This window comes from Aptenodytes patagonicus, chromosome Z (genome assembly GCF_965638725.1).
Source record: "Aptenodytes patagonicus chromosome Z, bAptPat1.pri.cur, whole genome shotgun sequence".
Lineage (NCBI taxonomy): Eukaryota > Metazoa > Chordata > Aves > Sphenisciformes > Spheniscidae > Aptenodytes > Aptenodytes patagonicus.
Window position 1 is genome coordinate 53,133,955 of NC_134982.1, and position 18,161 is coordinate 53,152,115.

The following is an 18,161-nucleotide window of genomic DNA, read 5'->3' on the forward strand; positions in this document are numbered from 1 at the left end:
GTACACCTCATGGCAAAATTTCCCAACCTGTTGAAAGCTGAGGCTTCCCTTAGAAGATGAAATCAGTTATACTCATTTTCCACTATGCAGCAGTTTGTTATAAGCATCCTTATCATCACAGATACACATACCCCAACCTAACCCTTCAGCTGCTTCACATACTGTGTTGCACTGAGTGAAATTAGCTTAAAATATTTTAATATGATACAAAAAAAGCCATTCAGTCTTGGTCACGCATATTGCAGCATGCTATCAGAGAAATAACACATATGCGTAACAAATGTATGCGCTTGCATACGTGTGCCTGTGTATCCAGGTTCGAAACAAGTAATTCATACCTGGCATCTACCATCTGCACAGACATCTAACCCATGCTGGCCACAAGAAGTCCCATCCATCACCCTTTCTGTTAGAAGAACAGGTTGATCCTTTCCAGCCGGTGAACAGAATAAGGCACATGGCTTTTCTGTAGTAGCAATTGATGGAAAAAAACACTAAATTGGTAAAAGGTCACTTAACAAATACAGGATTATTATCAACATTATTTTTAAAACTGGTGTTTGCTTATCTGTGTGGCATGAATCTACAGTATCATAACAAGTTATCTTAGATACAGTGAAAACAAAAAGATTTTGATCCTTTTCTCGGTTGTTTGAAAAACTCAAATTCTTTTTCCTGCTAGAGCATACTAGTGCTATAAACTTGGCCTACATAGTACTCATGTCATGTTCATTGTTGCAATTAAGAATATGCACATTACAGCTGTTGGAATATTTTGGTTGTAATCTATACTTTCATTCTACTATATTTTTGGCAGATCATAAATATTGGTTAAAAAAGAAACTTAACACTTTCCAGATTTTCTAACTATGCAGGTCAAAGAGAAAAAAATTAAGTAACTGAAACACCCTGGGAAGAAAAATATATGGATTTACAAAGTCCACAGTAAAAAAAAAAAAAAAAGACAAAAAATTGAATACATTCTTTCTAACATCTTTACCAAGGACAGGCAATTTTCTACTACATATCTAAAACATTCTGCAAATCATTTCTAATATTGAAAGAGAATAAAAAAGTAATAATATCCTATGCATCCATGTATTCCTAATAGTCATCATTTATAAATAATGAAGTTTGCTTCACCACTGCCAAAGTAATACCAAATAAAATAAACTAAGTCTCCTCTCAGTGGTCCGCTGAGTACAAAATGACATGATTTTTTATATCTTTATTCGCAAGTGTACTGACTCAGACCTTCTTCCTAAATCTGTTGCAGATTTTTGAAAGGATAAAGTCAATCCTGAACTTGAAACTGATTTCACTTGGACATAATCTACACCACTCTGACTTCATACTGACTTCTAGATTCCTGGAGTGCGTTTTTATTAGTAAATTAAACAGTTCCAGGAAACGTTCATGGGCACTGGAACTCTACTGTCAATACAGCTGAACTGTAAAACAGTCTATGCCACATTTTTTAGCCTGTGCTAACTAGTACTAGCTCGGTCTAGACTGGAAATTGCCACCTAAAAAGGACCATTTCCAAAAAGCAGTTTGGATGTCACTATCCTTTTTAGAGTGCAAAAGAGTTGAAAAGTATGGACACAGGACTTCTGTGCCAGCTGACTTACACATCAGATAATGGTATGGGCACATTTAATTTACTAAAATTGACACACTAGGGGACTGGTGCAAACAGATGTGATCTCTTTTGCCAACAGGTGAAGCCAGCCAGACTCAAGTCATCTCCAGCTGAGAAGCCTGAGTCTCTGCCTGAGTTTGTGCCCTCTGCATTCCTGTTATACTCCTTAAATAGTAATCCCAAAGTTCCCTGGGAGCTTTAACCATGTATCAGCATTTTTTAAAGGAATACAAGATTAACAACCTGAACATTATTTTAAGGTCACTGAACTCAAAGAGACAGTAACTCAACAACACCGGACAAGTTCAACAGGCTATCGGAGACCTCATTCAAATACAGCAACTATTTTGGACATGGTGCACAATTAGTGTCTACAAAAGGCTAAGAGTGCAAATAATCAAGGATTTGGGAACAATGTATTTCTGTAATACTAGAACTCTTTAGCTGGTGTCCACTTCTGTGTCTCCTGAGGGACACCTCAAGACAACAGGATACCTCAGAACAAAGTTAGATGAAAGCAACCATCCATACTCCTTAATATGGGACAGGAGAGTGTCAAGATTTTTCATCAGATGACTGAATTATTCAAAGTCAGGCTGAAACCTTTTGATCCCTTAGGATATAAATCGTGTTCCTGTGCTAAAATGAAATGTAGTAAAACAAACCAAAACTAATTCACTAGATAAGGACCTATAAAATAGCTAGAGAGAGTTCTCTTTACTATGAAATGAGATAATATACAAGCCTAATGAAAATAGTCTCACAAGTTTTCACTCTGGCACCTTGAGAAAAGGCTTAGAAGAAAAAAACAACCCTTGTTTAGCTAGGCATATATTAAAATAAGTTATTTGATGATAAATTCACATTTTTCAGGATTCAGCAAAATATTCCTTTTAAAATTCATGCTTTCTAATAGTTTCTGATAATTTGTTTCAAGAGTTAGAGGGCAATAATGAACTACTTAAAATGTGGTAACACATACTTACAGTACTCCTGTGTCATTCCAGATTCTTCTTTTTCACCAGTTGCTATGATTTTGTTAATTTCTCAAATTAACTGTTTTCACAACTGAAGTCTTTCTGTTGTTTTCTTGCTTTCTTTTTTTTTATTAAATAAATTACATCATAACAATTTAGAGAAAATTCAGTAGAATGGCAGCTATTGTTGACATTCATAGCAAGAATTTGGGTAGACTGTTTTGTTTTCTAGTTGCTCATATTTTACACCAACATTATCTTTGCAGATACTGTAAATTCGACATTACTATACTCCTACTTGAGCATGCTCCTAATGATATGGTATCTAAGCAAGTTTGTTACACTGAAGCATGCATGCAGTATGCCAGGACTTTGCATGCAGTAGCTGTTAGGATTTATAGAAATCTTAGATGTTTACATTACGCATTACATATGGATATATGCCAAAATCAAACACTGGTATGTGAAATACTCAAGTGTTAAGCTACAAGTGTTCTCTCCTTCCTCAAAAATAGAAGCTCACAATATCTGTATTTTCTTTTTGGCTTTGTAGGTAGAAGTATAACTGATAAACGCATGCTTAATGATGTAGCATTTCTCTACAAACCGTATTTCTGAGTCACTTCATACTACATTTCTGATTAAATAGGACCAAACTGATATTGAATTTCAGTTCAAATGTAGTCACTGCATATCAAGAAGGACAAATTCAATAGGAATATAAGACAAAAGATTCCAGAGCGTGTGAAAATACCACCGGATCTTGTCTATGAAATAAAAATGACTTACCAAAAATCTTGGGCTTGGGGTTTGTTTGGTTGTTTGCTTTAGTTTTTACCATATCTTTCTTAATCAATAACAATACCAACAAGCTATAAGCCATATGAGCAGATGGTAAGAACATGGGAGATGATGGTTTATACTTACCGTCATCGATGACAGCCTGCCACTGGTGCACGTGCTTCTGATATGAAGATCTGACACTGAAAGCCTGGCACTGCCAGTCCCTGAAGGCAGGCACGCCAGCAGGACAAGAAGGATTTTCACATATTCTATACTGCATCGTGGGACCATGACACTCTCCTTCAAGGCCTGAACTAGAAAAGATGGCATAAATATCATGCTTTATTGTTGATAATGTTTTGTTAAACTTACAGCACAGTTTATTTATGCTATACACAAATTCAGTTTAAATAGATTTTTTGTTGACATATAACATTAAGAAATCGCCCACAAAAAATCAAAGCCACAGAACAAAACATGTTTGCCTCCTGTTTGTACTGGTTACATTACATATAAAGGTCATAGGTGCTAAACCATAATTTACACTTGGCCCCAAAGGAGCACTAGGACTAGTACGAGCGTTCAGTAAGGAGAACCTCAACTGCATTTTTTATATAGTTCAGGTGATTTTTCTCTAGCTGGACTGAGCCAAAGGTGCCACTGAAAGGAAGTAACACCTGCAGATTTGCTACCTCTCCTTTTTCACAAGTGTGGTGTTGCGAACTTCAGACAATATGCTTTGTTTCTTTTTGGTCGCTCCAGTTGTGCTTGCAGGCCCTAATGAACAAATGCAAAAGAACAGTGAACTGCAGAAACTGGAGCTAATTATTTGGAACCTTGCCTGGAAAAATGAATGAATGAAAGCGAAATTAAGACACTCCTAAATTCCAGAAATAGCTTTTAGGCATACAGCTGAAAGTGGCGTTTAGATGGCAGGAAATATGAAAGCATTCTGCATATCTAAGGCTTCTGTTAAACTACCATGCTTTTGTATAGCCATATCCAAGTTTTCCTCACATTTCTTTATGCACTCTTCCCTTTTTTATTCCCTCTGTCTTTCCTGTTATCATTTTTTGCCCCAAATCTGTTACATTGTCTTTCATCTTTCTTCATTTCCCCCTTTCATTCTATCATTTTCCTAAATCACCTACTCTACTCTGCCCTGTCCTGCCCTGCCCTGTCCTGCCCTGCTCTGCCCTGCCCTATCCTACCCTACCCTATCCTACCCTAGTCTAGTCTAGTCTAGTCTAGTCTTCACTACACTTGTCTTCATTACTTAGCTCTACTCTGTTCCCACTTCTCTGCCTGTTTATTCTTTTTCTCTTGGTGTATAAATGACCCATGAAAGTGAGATATAGTACTGAGTAATTAAAAGGAAAGCATCTTTTAGCTGACCACTGAGATACGGTGAAACAGACTCCATTCGAGTCAATGGTAAAATCGCTTTATCCCAAATGGCACAGGGTTTTCATTTTCACAAGACACGGAATCTAAATGTTGTTTCCAGATATTCTATCTAAATGTCTGTGAAACTGGTAGAAAGATCTCTTTGTAAAAGTTGCAATTCCTTGGCTCTCCAAATGAGACAGAAGTCAATTTTCTCCAGCAAAAATGTGAAAGACTAGAATTAAACACTGACGCTCTGCAAGTCAAAAATTATGAATTTAATTTTCTGTTGCTTCTTCTGGTGAAGCTTAAAAAGAAAGTTGTATTCTCCCACTAATAATATCTAAGCTTTTGACAGAAGCAGAAAAGAGGAAAAATAGTGTTACTGTGCAATAAAAAACCCTGAAATACCTATTCTCCTAAGTGTTTTTCAGTATTCATAAAAAATGAATTGCTTACATATAGGACAACTATTTATCTTAATAGGTTTCTGTACTCATAAGATTTAAATTCTGTTCGGAAATTCTGATGAACAGCAATGGAAACCTGAACTTGATTTTACCCAGGGCATTTGCGTTGTCGACTGCTGATTCCAGTGTTGCAAGTACGGCTACAAGTGCTCCACGCGCTCCACTCCCCCTCCATATGCTCCGCAAAAGAGGTCCGATTGATACACTCTCCAGCCTTACACCACTAGGTGAAAATTCATCTCTTGTTAAATAAATCAAGGCATATGCAAAACAATTCACTGCTCCACAAGCACATGGGAAGCACAACATAAACATTTTGTTCAATGCATAGTTTTCATATGAGTCAGATATATTTTTTCCTGTTGTTCCCCAAAGCTTTTTTTTCTATCCTAGTAAATACAACAGCCAGAGACCTTTCTCTGGCTCAGTGGCCAAAGAGCAGGTGCAACTCTTGTCCACAAGCTCAAGCACAAGTTCATTCCGAATAAAGAATGCCTCCTGGAATAGCCTGCTGGAAATGGTCCCCAGACCATGCTGTCCCCTTCATTTGAGCCTGGGCACTGCCTACGAAAGTGCTTTTGGGTCCAGCCCAAACCCACTGCAGGGATCATCCTCCAGCTGAACTGTACGTATGATCACAGCACGGTGTTCAGGGCTGTCCTCAGGATTTGTTTGGTTCACTATTACAGTTCCCACATAACTAGCAGGAACTGCATTGTCACTGATTATCCAGTGACAATTTCAATAGAACGATATATTACAAGTAATAGAGAAAATGAGATTTTATTCACAACTTGTATTCAAAGACAGAATGGAAGCCTCAGTCAGCTAGTGTTGAGAAAGTAGAGAGAATTTCTGGCATTTATTTAAATAATAATAATCACCTCAATAATCTTGTATGCATATATCGTTCCCCAGGACAACTGCAGTTTCTCACTCAAAAACTATCCAATCACTATTGTTATACTCTGTAATCGATGTCCATATCTGGTATAAATCATCATAACTCTGCAGAAACTAGTACTTTATCAACTTATACCAGCTGAATATCTGTCCCATGTATTATGAAATTTCAGCAATTGCAAAGCAATAAGGCTACAAGTAGACAACAAACACTTAATGTCGTTAACATCAGTAATTTAACCCATTTCTCTTTGCTCTCTGAATTATTGGTGAATTACTGTTATCAACGGATAACGTTCATGGAGAAGTGTCATATTTTGAGCAAAACAAAGCATGTCACTAATGCAGTCAATAAAGGCCTTTGCCACTTTTAGAATACACTTCCATCACTTGCAATGGCTGCTAAATCCTTGTCTGGTGATCTTAAACTTCACCTGCAGTTTCAAACTGGTCTTCACTGATCAATTGATCTTAATTTTCTCTCTTAAATCATGGCATTACAATGATGGCATAATTATACCACCTTTGAAAAGTCTTCACATAGGATGGCTCCATCATTATATTGGATTTGCAATCAGAGACTACACATTTTGTAATGCTCTTGGATGTTTCAGAGCAAAATTGCTCATATTTATTTAAAGATACTCCTTCAGATATAATAGGCAAAATGGATTTTTCTCTAGAGAGAGCATCTGCCTTATGTAGAGTCTGAGGGATGCTTATAAATCCTTGACTTAAAAAAAACCCAAGTTGGACTAGCTAAGCAAACAACATTTCCATCACTTCCTAAGATCCTAAGAGGAGCACAAGACAACAACAAAGCCAGTGATTTGTGTAATCTGAAGCTCAACTTGGACAGATAATAAAGTAAACAAGAAGAATAATCCCTTCTAATCCTCTGAGACGTTTCAGTGATGTCTGCTTAGTTTTTACTGCTAGACATAAATAAGGTATCTCTGTAGCCTGGCACAAGGCTCAATGAGCCGTTCTAATTAGAATCAATACTTTGTCTTACCCTTACTAGTTATTTACTCCTTACTAGCTAAGCTCCACAATAAAGAGAACAGTGTTACCTTCCTCATTGGACTTTCCCAGGACCCATGTCACTACCATATCATAATGCACCCACAAGTATAAAGTTAGAATGAGTCCTCTAAAATGAGTTGCTATTATCGCCTTTTGCAAGTCAGACATTAATATGCAAAACGCATACTAATTGCGGGTGCCCAGTTCATCATGGCAGTGGTTTCACAATGAAAAATTCTAGGTAGTCTTAATAAGAGGTGCTGCTTTCTTATTCCATATGCCAGTCTCAACGTAAAGAATGCGACATTGAACAAAAGGCAAATACCTGACTTTCCAGGTATTGACTTAAGACAGAATATCAACTACACACATTTATCAGAATCAAAAGATTGCATTAAATGTCATTATTTTAGAGACACAAAAATGAATAAATCTTGTTTTTCCTTTAGCATGTAAAATGATATTATCTGAACATTTCATCTTACTCAGTTGATCGATTTGTTTACTTTTTTAGGGGCATGATGACAGTCCTGGTGAATGTAATATGATTCAAAGAGCAAATCACTCCTGTGGGGGACTGCTGTCAGCACAATAAATCCCAACATATACGCATGCTCCTGCTGTGTTATCTGTTTGAGGTTACTTATCTTCATTTACAGTTATGTATGGAGATGACAGAGATTATTCAAGGAGAAAAGCTCTTGAAGGACATTTAATGTAAGTCTGACTCCAGGTGACCATTTACTTTGTCTTTGATGGCATACTTTTAATGACATTTATCACTCTCTTAGATGCACTGACACTATAAATATTTCTTTACAAAGCTTATCCTGAAAAGTTTTCACAAATCTGTATCAATTCCTTCGATGAGACTACTTCTAAATCTTAAATCATAGCTGAGAACTTTGTGTCTGTGAAAGCTTATGTTTCGGTTTACAGTAAGCAGTGCAACAATGGCATTCCATTCACAAATAGGACACAAAACCAGAACAAATTTGAAATAAAACAGTGTAAGCATTTAAACATCTGTGGCTTTGGCTAACTTTTTTTAAAACTCAGTGTTTTTAGGAAAATGTAATTTTTTATCATATCTATATTATATAATATATAAAATACAATACATTCGACTATATATGTATGATTTTTATGATAATTGAGGTAAGCAGGAACTTAAACAAGTGCAAAGACCTATTCAGCTGTTAGGTGTTCAATATAATTTATATTGCTTTTCAACCAGAAGCGTACCTTTCCAATGTCACAGTCTGTTCCATCCATTGGCGGATCCAGTTTAGTTTTGCATTCCTTCTCACTTTCCACCTTACACCACAACCCGGTGCAAATGACATGCTGAAAACCAAACACACAGGTAAGCACAAAATCTATCTTATGCAAAATTACTTTCTGCATACAATCCACTAATGTTGTCATAAAGTTACCAGTTCGATGGTACTGGAGTATGTTTAAAGACAAGTTAAACATGCACAAAACCCTAGGTGAGCAGACTCTGCTTAGACTTTTACTAATCGCGAACACATGGAACAAGTCAAGCTGGTGTGTTGACAGAGAGGGGGAAGAACCCTCTAAGTCTAACCCTAGGGGTCACGGTCTTTGCATACAGCAGATCTGACAAAACACATAGGAGCGACTTCGCCCATGATGTGAAGTGGCCACTGCGCAGATGTACTCCCCCAGAGACTGGAAGAGGTTTCTGGGAATTATTTTTAAAATTAATTGATATTTTTACTCCTTTTATTTAGTGCTTATTCATTTTATGTGAAAGGGAGAAAAATAGCACTGTCACTAGCAACAAAAACCAAGGTTTTAAAATAAGTCAATTTCTATATACAGGGACTAATGAGTCTTTGTGCAGCTACATAGAACTATGTTCACGGGAGTTTCGCAAAAATGTGTTTGTAAGAAACTTTCAGGCTTCTCTAGGACTTCCAAATCCCCCTTGTTCATACCATCCCAATGATTGCTGCTATCTTATGCTCTTCCAATGATTCATAATTCCTCTAGAATTCATTCATTCCTCTAGAAATATCTCAAAAAAGCAATCAAACCTGATATCCACAAAGAAGACACAAAGTAAACTGACAAATCAGGATGAAATATTTTTGCTGGGAAGAAGAAAAGGGAGATGAGAGGGGTACTAGTCAGTAGTGAATTTTAGAGATGGAAAGAAAAGCTGCTTATTCTGTCCCTCTTGAGCATCAGAACAAGACAGTTTTACCTTCTTCAAAAGAAAGTACAGCCTTGAAGTACGCTGGCTTACGTTTCCCCAAATTTCCTTGGCAGGTTTCCCTATTTTCCTCTAAAAAGTCCTCCTTCTCCCATGGTTTTCAGTCAGTACTTCATTCTCCTTGCTGTTGTGTTCCCCCCTTGCTGGTAAGCTGGGTGGAAGTGAACAGAGGGCACATGGGGCTCAGCTGTGGCCTGAATGTTATTGCATGTGCAGACTGATTGCCCCCAAATATGTATAGTACTCCCAAAGAGGGGCAAGAAGGATCAGGAGAGGGAGAAAGGTTGCAGGAGGATAAAAGATAAAGATCAGCTGTTTTTTTTAAACCAGGGCTGCCAGAAGATGTACTTTTTCTGACTGAAATGATTCGTTACATTGGTAAACCCAGTACACTATGCATGAAAAACGTGTGATAAATCTTATGCTACTTTGAAGAAAGTCTTATGGCACAGGAAACATAATTCAACAAAAGATTGTGTCTGAACCAAGGAAGAGGACAGTTCCAGTCTTGCATGTAAAAATGTCTGTGACATCAGCTTTCAAAAAAAGTCAAAGATTGTAGAGGTCTGAAGCATTACACAGAAACAAGAGACAAGATGGCAGCAGTCAGACTCACTCCTGATTCATCCTGTAACAGTTTTGTGCTGAAGCTGAACTAACAAGACAACAGTTAGCCCATGCATATCCTAAAATATAGCTACAGAAGTCCTATCCTGTTCCTGGATAATTTTAGCAAGCATTTTTCAAATATCAAACTGTAATTTCTGTTCTCGTTCAAGGGAGAAAGAGAATTTAGTCTTTTAATTTTTTTTTAAACACGCACTTTAAGATTTAACTTCAGAGCCGAGAACTAAACTTCACAAGAAAACTTTCGGGCCAGTTTTGGAAGACAATGTAGATGACACAGAGTATCAGGTGTTCCTGACAAAGTGCTTCCATACCAACTATGAAATGACAGACTATACCGTTGGAACAACTCCACAAAAATATATGCTAATTTAATGTTCCTAATTCAAATAATTTTTTTCATATCCCTAAATCTTCATTTGTCAATGACTACATTTGAGGAAAAGCCATCCAGGTTTTCAAAAAATAAAGTCAACTTTTCCTTTCACCACATTTTAAAGTATGTTATCCTTTTTTTTTCCTAAACGCTTTTATCTTGTGCTCAATTTCAATTGCATATGACTGCGGAATGGCTGACAACAAACCTATAGTTCCTTACCAAACCGGAAACAATTCTTCTAAACTTAGGAAGACATGAAGTCAGATTTACAAGGATTTGGGTATTGATGCACTTGAGCTGTGTAAAGTAAATCAAGTAAATCAAATCAAGAGGCTTGACTTGCTAATGTGCTTTGTATACATCTGCATGTTTCTGTAAATACTTGTATACCACCTCCTTATGAACCATGAACCTAACTTCCCCAGGTAGAAACATCTTTGAGCCTTAAGTGAACTGTATTCTAAAAACACTCACTTCTCTTGACCAATTTTTAAAATAAGCATTCAATATTACTATAATGTTTCATCCTAGACTTTGAGATTCCCCAAACGCAAGAAAATGGAGATATGAAATTACTAAAATTGGAGGATCACTTGTAAGTTTTTTTCTGGGCTTTCCATTTCAGTCACATCACAAATAGACTCTTTAGTTACACTTCAGATTGCACTTCTGCTGCAGAAGTAAGAGAAATGGAGATTACTGTTACAATTTAACTTTTGACATTTGGTGATTCCCCTGCCTGTGGCTGGGGAAAAAACATGATGCACAACTTGTTTTTTTCATTAGCAACCTGCAATGCTGCAGATCAGGACTGATTGAAAACTAACAGAAATCTGGAGGCCAGTGTCAATATTACAGTCATTCCAAAATAAAAGCACAAACTTCTAAACCACAAATTTATTCCTCTGGGGAGAACGTTTCATTCAGTCAATATCAGGATAGCTAAGTTAACATTCACAGAAGTTTACTAATTATCTATCATAAACACAGTTCAACAGCCATTACAGATTTTTAGACTAGCCAAGGGAAGTAAGAGTTATTGGAGATTATAAACTTATACTTGTGATACTAGGCTATTCACAATCTGTAAAAGATTTCGTTGTGGATACACTGTGAAACAAAATATTGCCAAGCGTACACAAAGGATTTTTTTCTGAAATAATGTGTTAATCGTGAGTTTTTAACAGCAAAACTTGTAAAATATAACATAAAAGTCACAAGGTACTATAGAAATAACAGAGGTAATTCCAGCTTTTGGGGGGTTGTTTTTCAATGAAAAGAGTGAAGCAGGTCTGTGTGCATCAGAGGGATGCTTTTCCAATCATATAAGCATCTGGAAAGAAGGTCCAGTTGCGAGGAAAGAACAGAGACAAAAAGAGCATTTCAGAACTGTATTTGTGCAAAGTCAAGGTTGTTTAAACTGTGGTGGTGGAGGTGAGGACAGATATTTCACCAGGGCTATAATATTTCCATGACTTCCTTTCTTTTCATTGTGATCTTTCCCTGAAATGCCTTTAAAATCACCAAGAAATATAACCAGTCTCCTACTTCTTTGCAAAGATCACAGCTGTGTTATGACAAGAATTGTTTTAGTGGAACTGACTAGATAGCATTCGCATCCTGGACTTTCATCTTAAAAGCCAACATTTAATAGTTCAACAATTATATTAAATTGTCGAGTTCTACAATCACATTTAATCATCAAGAAGTACTTCTGGGCCATGATCTCACTATCTGTTATGTGAAACAATGTTAGGGTCTAATTGATTCTTGTGTGAGACATCATGGGCATAAAAGCAAACTTGGCTCCCTTACAAGATAAGCATGGTGACATGGTATTAATCTTGTACTCTGAGATCCACTCACACTTTTCTCAGGCTCTATAAATTTTGCTTCGGGTATGAGAAAAAAGTCTTTGAAATAAAGATGAAAAGGAAAAAATAAAGTCTGGACACCATTCATGAAAGAGGAGTGGGAGGGGCTCACTTAGGAAAATATAGGAGTAAGCCCTCAATGGTCCCTTCAGTCCTTTCCTTTAGCCATTAAATTATAAAAAGGAATTCCTGATAACAAGAGAAAATCATTGGCATCTGCAGTGTTGCTCAGAGGTTGCAATGTAATGTGACTGTAAATTATCCTAAAGTGCTGCTCAGTAATAACATTTGTAGAAAATTACATCTCAGCATAAATGCATTATTAATTGTACGACTGATATTAGTAGATTATTTTTAGATCATTAAGAAAATTATTTTCCATCATTATTCAATTGTTTTCTTAGTTGAATAGCTGTTATATATGAAACAACTTGTTTAATGTAAAAGACTGCATGGAAGTCTGGTCATCAAATTATCTTCCAGTCACAAAAAATGTTAGACTCTGACATACTTCATAATTTATCTTTTACATAGTTACACTGAAGTGCATGAACTGTTCAGCACATAAAATGTATCCAAGAAATCCTGGGCTATAAATTGTTGGATTTACTGAAGTTTAAATGAACCTTCAAGAAGTATGTTCCTCTCTCATTTCCTGGCTTGTGGACAACAACTGTAACCACAGTAAACTGTCAGTTATTGGCAGAGTAGAAGAGAGTATACAGAGATAAAAGAAAGTAGTTTGGATTTCTGGATTTCTGGAAAGTCAGTGGTTGCCAATGTATAATAAAATAATTATTTTAATAAATTAATACTGTAACTAATGAAATACTGTATTCAATTTTAAAAAGTCTTCTAAATGTTGACTTCTCTAATGGCAGCCACAATAATCTGCACAATCAACACAGTGAACTTTGAATCACCTTAGTAATATGTAAAATGCAATTATTTGGTAGGTTAAATTCAACATATTTGTTATTTCCATCTAACATCCTCTTATTTCAGAAGGAGATGAAAAAAATTAACTACTGACTAACAGCACTTTGCAGTTAGACAATGTTGGTGTTGCACAGTCCGTGTACTAAAACTCATGAAGGATTTCTGGAAAGTTTATGTAGCTTGGTTCTAGCCCAATTTGAATTGTAACATCTTTTTTTTTTCCTTTCTCTTCATACATAGGAGAAACATATGTAACAGCAGGATGGCTTTCTTATCCTTTGTGCTGTGCTCTATCCATTGTTCTGAGTTTCCTCTTCACCACAGAAATCTTACTTAATTGGACTAGGATACTGTAAACTTCCCTAACAGAAGAGCTAAATTTAAGACCCACAGCAGGGAACTAAAAGAAGGAGATCTGAATATAATACCTAAGCTTGCTATAACTCACTCTAAAGCCTAAGGATCAAATTTCTTGGATTTTTTTTGTTGGGGGGAAGGTAGGAGTGTAAATTTTGCTTCCAGTCAAAAGAACGCAGAGGAAAACCAACAAGGTGACTTTACAGAGGCTGGCAGTGGATCGAGCTTTGGAGAACTTCTCTTGTGCCTCAATGCCCTCACCAGATTTTCTCAATTCTGTCCTTAGTGTCTTTTATTCATTTTTATGTAATTTCTAATAGGTCCAAAGCTTTTAAAGATGCATTACAATAATTTTGTTGTTCAGTATTTGCTTGTATGATTTCCGGTTCAGGGTTACCAGTTTTGCAGAGGATTTTGGTGAAACTGCAGAAGGTTCTTCCCCTTCCTCTCTTCTCAGAAACTGTTATCGAGTTCTCTTTTTCTTACTGTTAAGACCATAAAGTTATCAAGGAACAGACTTGGTTTACAGAGACGACTGAAAATTAAATTTCAGTTTGTCAGAAAAAAAGAATAGTTGAAAAGACGACTGGCCTTTTGTATTGTCTTGCATCATTACTCGGTTCTTTCTTCAAAGCAAGCCCACATGTCTTTGGATTTAAGTTCCAATGGTATCTTAATACTAATATTTAATAGGAATTTTCCTGAACTAACCATTTTGATATAAAGTAATGATCCAGTAAGAGGAAAAAAAAGAAGGATGGTACAAGTGATTTAGCTGAAATGTGTCCTCTTACATAAAAAATGCCAGAAGAGGAGAAAATTATTGAAGATGATTAGAAATGGAGAATTAGGTACCAGCACGTAGAGCCTAAGTACGCTCTGTGCAAACAGTTGAACACTACCAGGGTGGCGTTAACTGAATTTAACTTCCTAACATTTCTAAAATAATAATGAAAACCAAAGAAACCTTGGAGTCAGGACCCTGAGAGAAGAATATTCGCTGCATCTGTGACTGAAACACAACAGGCATGGGACCACTTGGCTATCTGAATTTAAATGCCTGAATTAGAACTAAACACAAGGGTGTTAATGGTGCGGAAGTGCCCAGAGAAATGAAAAGCATATAAAGGTATTATGCAACAGCAAGTATCCAGGTTTGACTATCTCTTCAATTACTTTTGAAATTCTTTTACCCTGTAAAGAAGACCTAGAAGAAATAATGGGCTAACACTGTACCATTTTCTTGTTCAAAATAGGTTTCTAGAGAATGAGAAACCAAAATCACATCTTTTAATTGAAAACAAAGTACTAAAACCCAAGAAACAGACTGCAATTCATGAAAAAAGCACTTGTAAATAATTAAGAACATTTGTAGAATCGTTACAACTCTCAGAGTGAAAATGTTTTCAATAAGACAGTTAAAATAATAACTAGTAACCTACAGCTCCTTTTTTTTAAGCTATGCCACTCTCAGCATGCGGTAGTCATACATGTATTGCAGTGTTTCCTTTGAGAATCTTTAGGATAAAGATTACTCTCATTGAAACTCGCTAAAGAAAGAGTACTATGTCCAAGCTGAAAAGATGAAGAGAATTGAAGAGCTAAAGGAGTAAGGAATTATGCTTTCATATTAAATACTCCTGACCTTTCCAGGCTACCTGTCTGCTCTGACCCTGCGAAATTCTATTTCACAGTTCCCCCTAGCCCCCATTCTATCAACCCATACTCCATGCTCTTTATACATTTGTAGTATCATCTACCCATCTTATCTTGGTTACCTTCTGAAGGGCGTCCAACATGTTCAGTACCTGTCCTGTTGACATTAAAGAAGGATGATTTTTCTCTGTTCAAACTGTTCTTAAAGTGCTTCTTCAATCAGATGTCTACTAGTATTAGGCCACAAAATTATGAAGACCTCTTCAATTTTGTTAATCTGTCTTTTCAAGACAGATTAACATTTACTGTTTAATGCAATGGCATGAAGCAATGTCAGCAAACTCACTTAAGTACTGGAACTCGTACTGCCATGGCACTGCACAGCTCTGCCAGGGCTCACAGGGGACCTGCTGGGAGGCAGGGTATATTCAGTAGTACAGTGAGCCCAGCTAACACCACTATTCTCCCTCGTAGCATGCACAGGCACAGCATACTCTACTGAAGGTCAGATATGGAGGTTCAATACCCAAACCATAATGAAATGGAACCTACACGTGAAATCTGGTCCCAGTGGAATAAATTGCAAATATTCCATCCGCTGCAATGAGGTGACTTCACACTATGACATTTTCTGTTTCTAAAGTACAAGGAACATATCAGTGGTACGCTATGATACAACATGATTCAGGATGTTTGGAGATCCAAAGCAAGCCTTACAAGATAAAAAAATGAAAATGTTCGTATTACCTTCGGAAAGCGAACTGTAAACTTCTCGTTTCAAAGGTGCTATGTTCTCTTTCTCCCAAACATATGCACAAAAATCTCCCTCACAGAAAAATGAGTTGGTAGGTGTATTTTCTGAAGTATATACCCATCCTTACCTGCATTTCTTGGCAAAAGGAAGCAGTTGGTCCAAAAAGAATCTGACACTGTTCATCTGCAGTGTACGTCATTCCTGGGAGCTTGGAGGGAATAATCACAGAATTGAGGCTCTGAGGATTCGTCTGTAGCAGACAGTTACTGGCCTTTGACCTGGCAATATGCAGAGATTCATAGGCTGAGCAATCTTAAAGAGTCTGATTGTCATGCCCACTTAAACATGCATTTGACATTAGAAAAATGTGGACTCTTAAGACTTTTTTATTAGTCAGCATTGGGCTGTCATCCAAAGAAATGACTCTGTATAAATTAATACAGCTTACTTGATATACGTTAACGGTGTGTTCTGATGTTGCACATTTGCAGAAAGACAATATAATTTACCAGCTATAATAGGAATTTCAGGAAAGCACTGGACAACATTTTAGTGTAAAATTTACTTAACTGATTAAGGTTTGGATAGAGGTTTAAACAATTATAAAAAAGCAGACAATTTATAATGCATAGGCAGTTATGTAGCTTAGTTTTCACATCTAGCAGGACCTCAAATTAATCACTTCAGGTTATATATATACACACATTTAAAAACACATACATTTCTGAGCTGGTAGCCAGAATTTTTTTTCTCAAAAACTGAAGAAAAAATGTTTGAAAATACTTAAGCCTGTTAAAGCATCAAGTCATGGTTTTGATTTCTATCTAGATTCAGTACAAATGTGTCAGACTGACACACCTAACTTATACTAACTATTCCAGTGTCATAAAGCAGACCTTTTGAGGACTGCTTAACTGTTGCAAGTAAATTCTCAACAGTTATATTTATAAACTTAATACAGGAACAGAGCTTTAGGGAACAGATCCTATTTAAGAGATATAGAGTGGAATTAAATGTTTTAATTTGGTTTCTACGTATACTCTTCTCTATTAAGTATCTCATAGTAAATTTCTATTTAAAAAATTAACAATGTAATTATACTGCATGGTTTGATATTAAATGGCACAACATAGATCAGAGAATCTACATAATGTTCATAGGTCATTAACTGTCCAACATTCTTCAATACATAGCATATTAATATATTTTAAACATATGTACATATATACAAAACATATATAAAAATATGTAAGTATAATCATATACATTAATAAAAACATATAAAAATATGTAAGTATAATCATATACATTAATACATGAATATATAAAAATACAAATAATTGCTGAAAACAGATTTTAATCAATCTGTCAAATATTATACAGTTCATGACGATTGAAATTATTTTGATGGATTATGCAAACAGAAATCTCCCACTGAAGTGGTAAAAAATATTGAAAACTTGTTATTTCAGGATATTTATTGCAACTATTTCTAAATGACATACAGTAAGAATTCTTTTTCTTGAATGATATACCTGAGAAATCTTTCCAGATCTTCCCTGCTGCACCGAGACCATGAAACATCCCCAAGATTCTGTCCTTTAATCCACTCCCCAGACATGATATGGAGACCATCTGCACAGGATGGGTGGTCATTGTCGTGGTTTATCCCCATGCTGAATTTTGAAGTTATTAAAAATAAACCAAAGCACAACAAAATAACAAGTTGTTTTCAAAATGTTTATAAGTTATAACTCTTGCAAGAGGTTATGAAAAACTCATGTATATTGCATGTAGGAAATCTCTTTTGATTTTTTTTCATGATCCCTTTCACAGCACTACATGGAACCGTGTGTGGAGGACAATTCTATACTGAAAGGTGAAAGTGAAGCCTCATTCATTTGATGAGAAATATTACATTCTAGTAAGCTGTTCAATATCTACTCTGGACAACTTTTTGAATGTTCAGAACTGCACAACTACTGCATGTTTAATGAACTGTACTTCTCTCGCTAATGGGCAATAAAAATACTGGAAATTTACTTTTTTAGGTCAGTGAATTGTTCGATATTTTGGCAGTGAGTCTATCTAAATTCCATATGACACTGGTTTGTTGAAATTTTATAGAATAGTAAAATGCTTACTA

The 18,161-nt window shown here is 36.1% G+C and overlaps 1 protein-coding gene across 1 annotated transcript in view; it reads right to left on the reverse strand.

The window, feature by feature from the left end:
* ADAMTS19 (ADAM metallopeptidase with thrombospondin type 1 motif 19) overlaps positions 1 to 18,161 on the reverse strand; it is a 162,679-nt gene that overhangs the window by 48,302 nt on the left and 96,216 nt on the right. Inside the window, exons 9-14 of the mRNA XM_076361925.1 lie at positions 17,551 to 17,691; positions 16,143 to 16,293; positions 8,433 to 8,534; positions 5,351 to 5,481; positions 3,547 to 3,716; positions 339 to 466 (exon numbers count right to left, since the gene is read on the reverse strand). Of these exons, the coding sequence (XP_076218040.1) occupies positions 339 to 466; positions 3,547 to 3,716; positions 5,351 to 5,481; positions 8,433 to 8,534; positions 16,143 to 16,293; positions 17,551 to 17,691 (823 nt within the window). The remainder of the gene's footprint in view (positions 1 to 338; positions 467 to 3,546; positions 3,717 to 5,350; positions 5,482 to 8,432; positions 8,535 to 16,142; positions 16,294 to 17,550; positions 17,692 to 18,161) is intronic.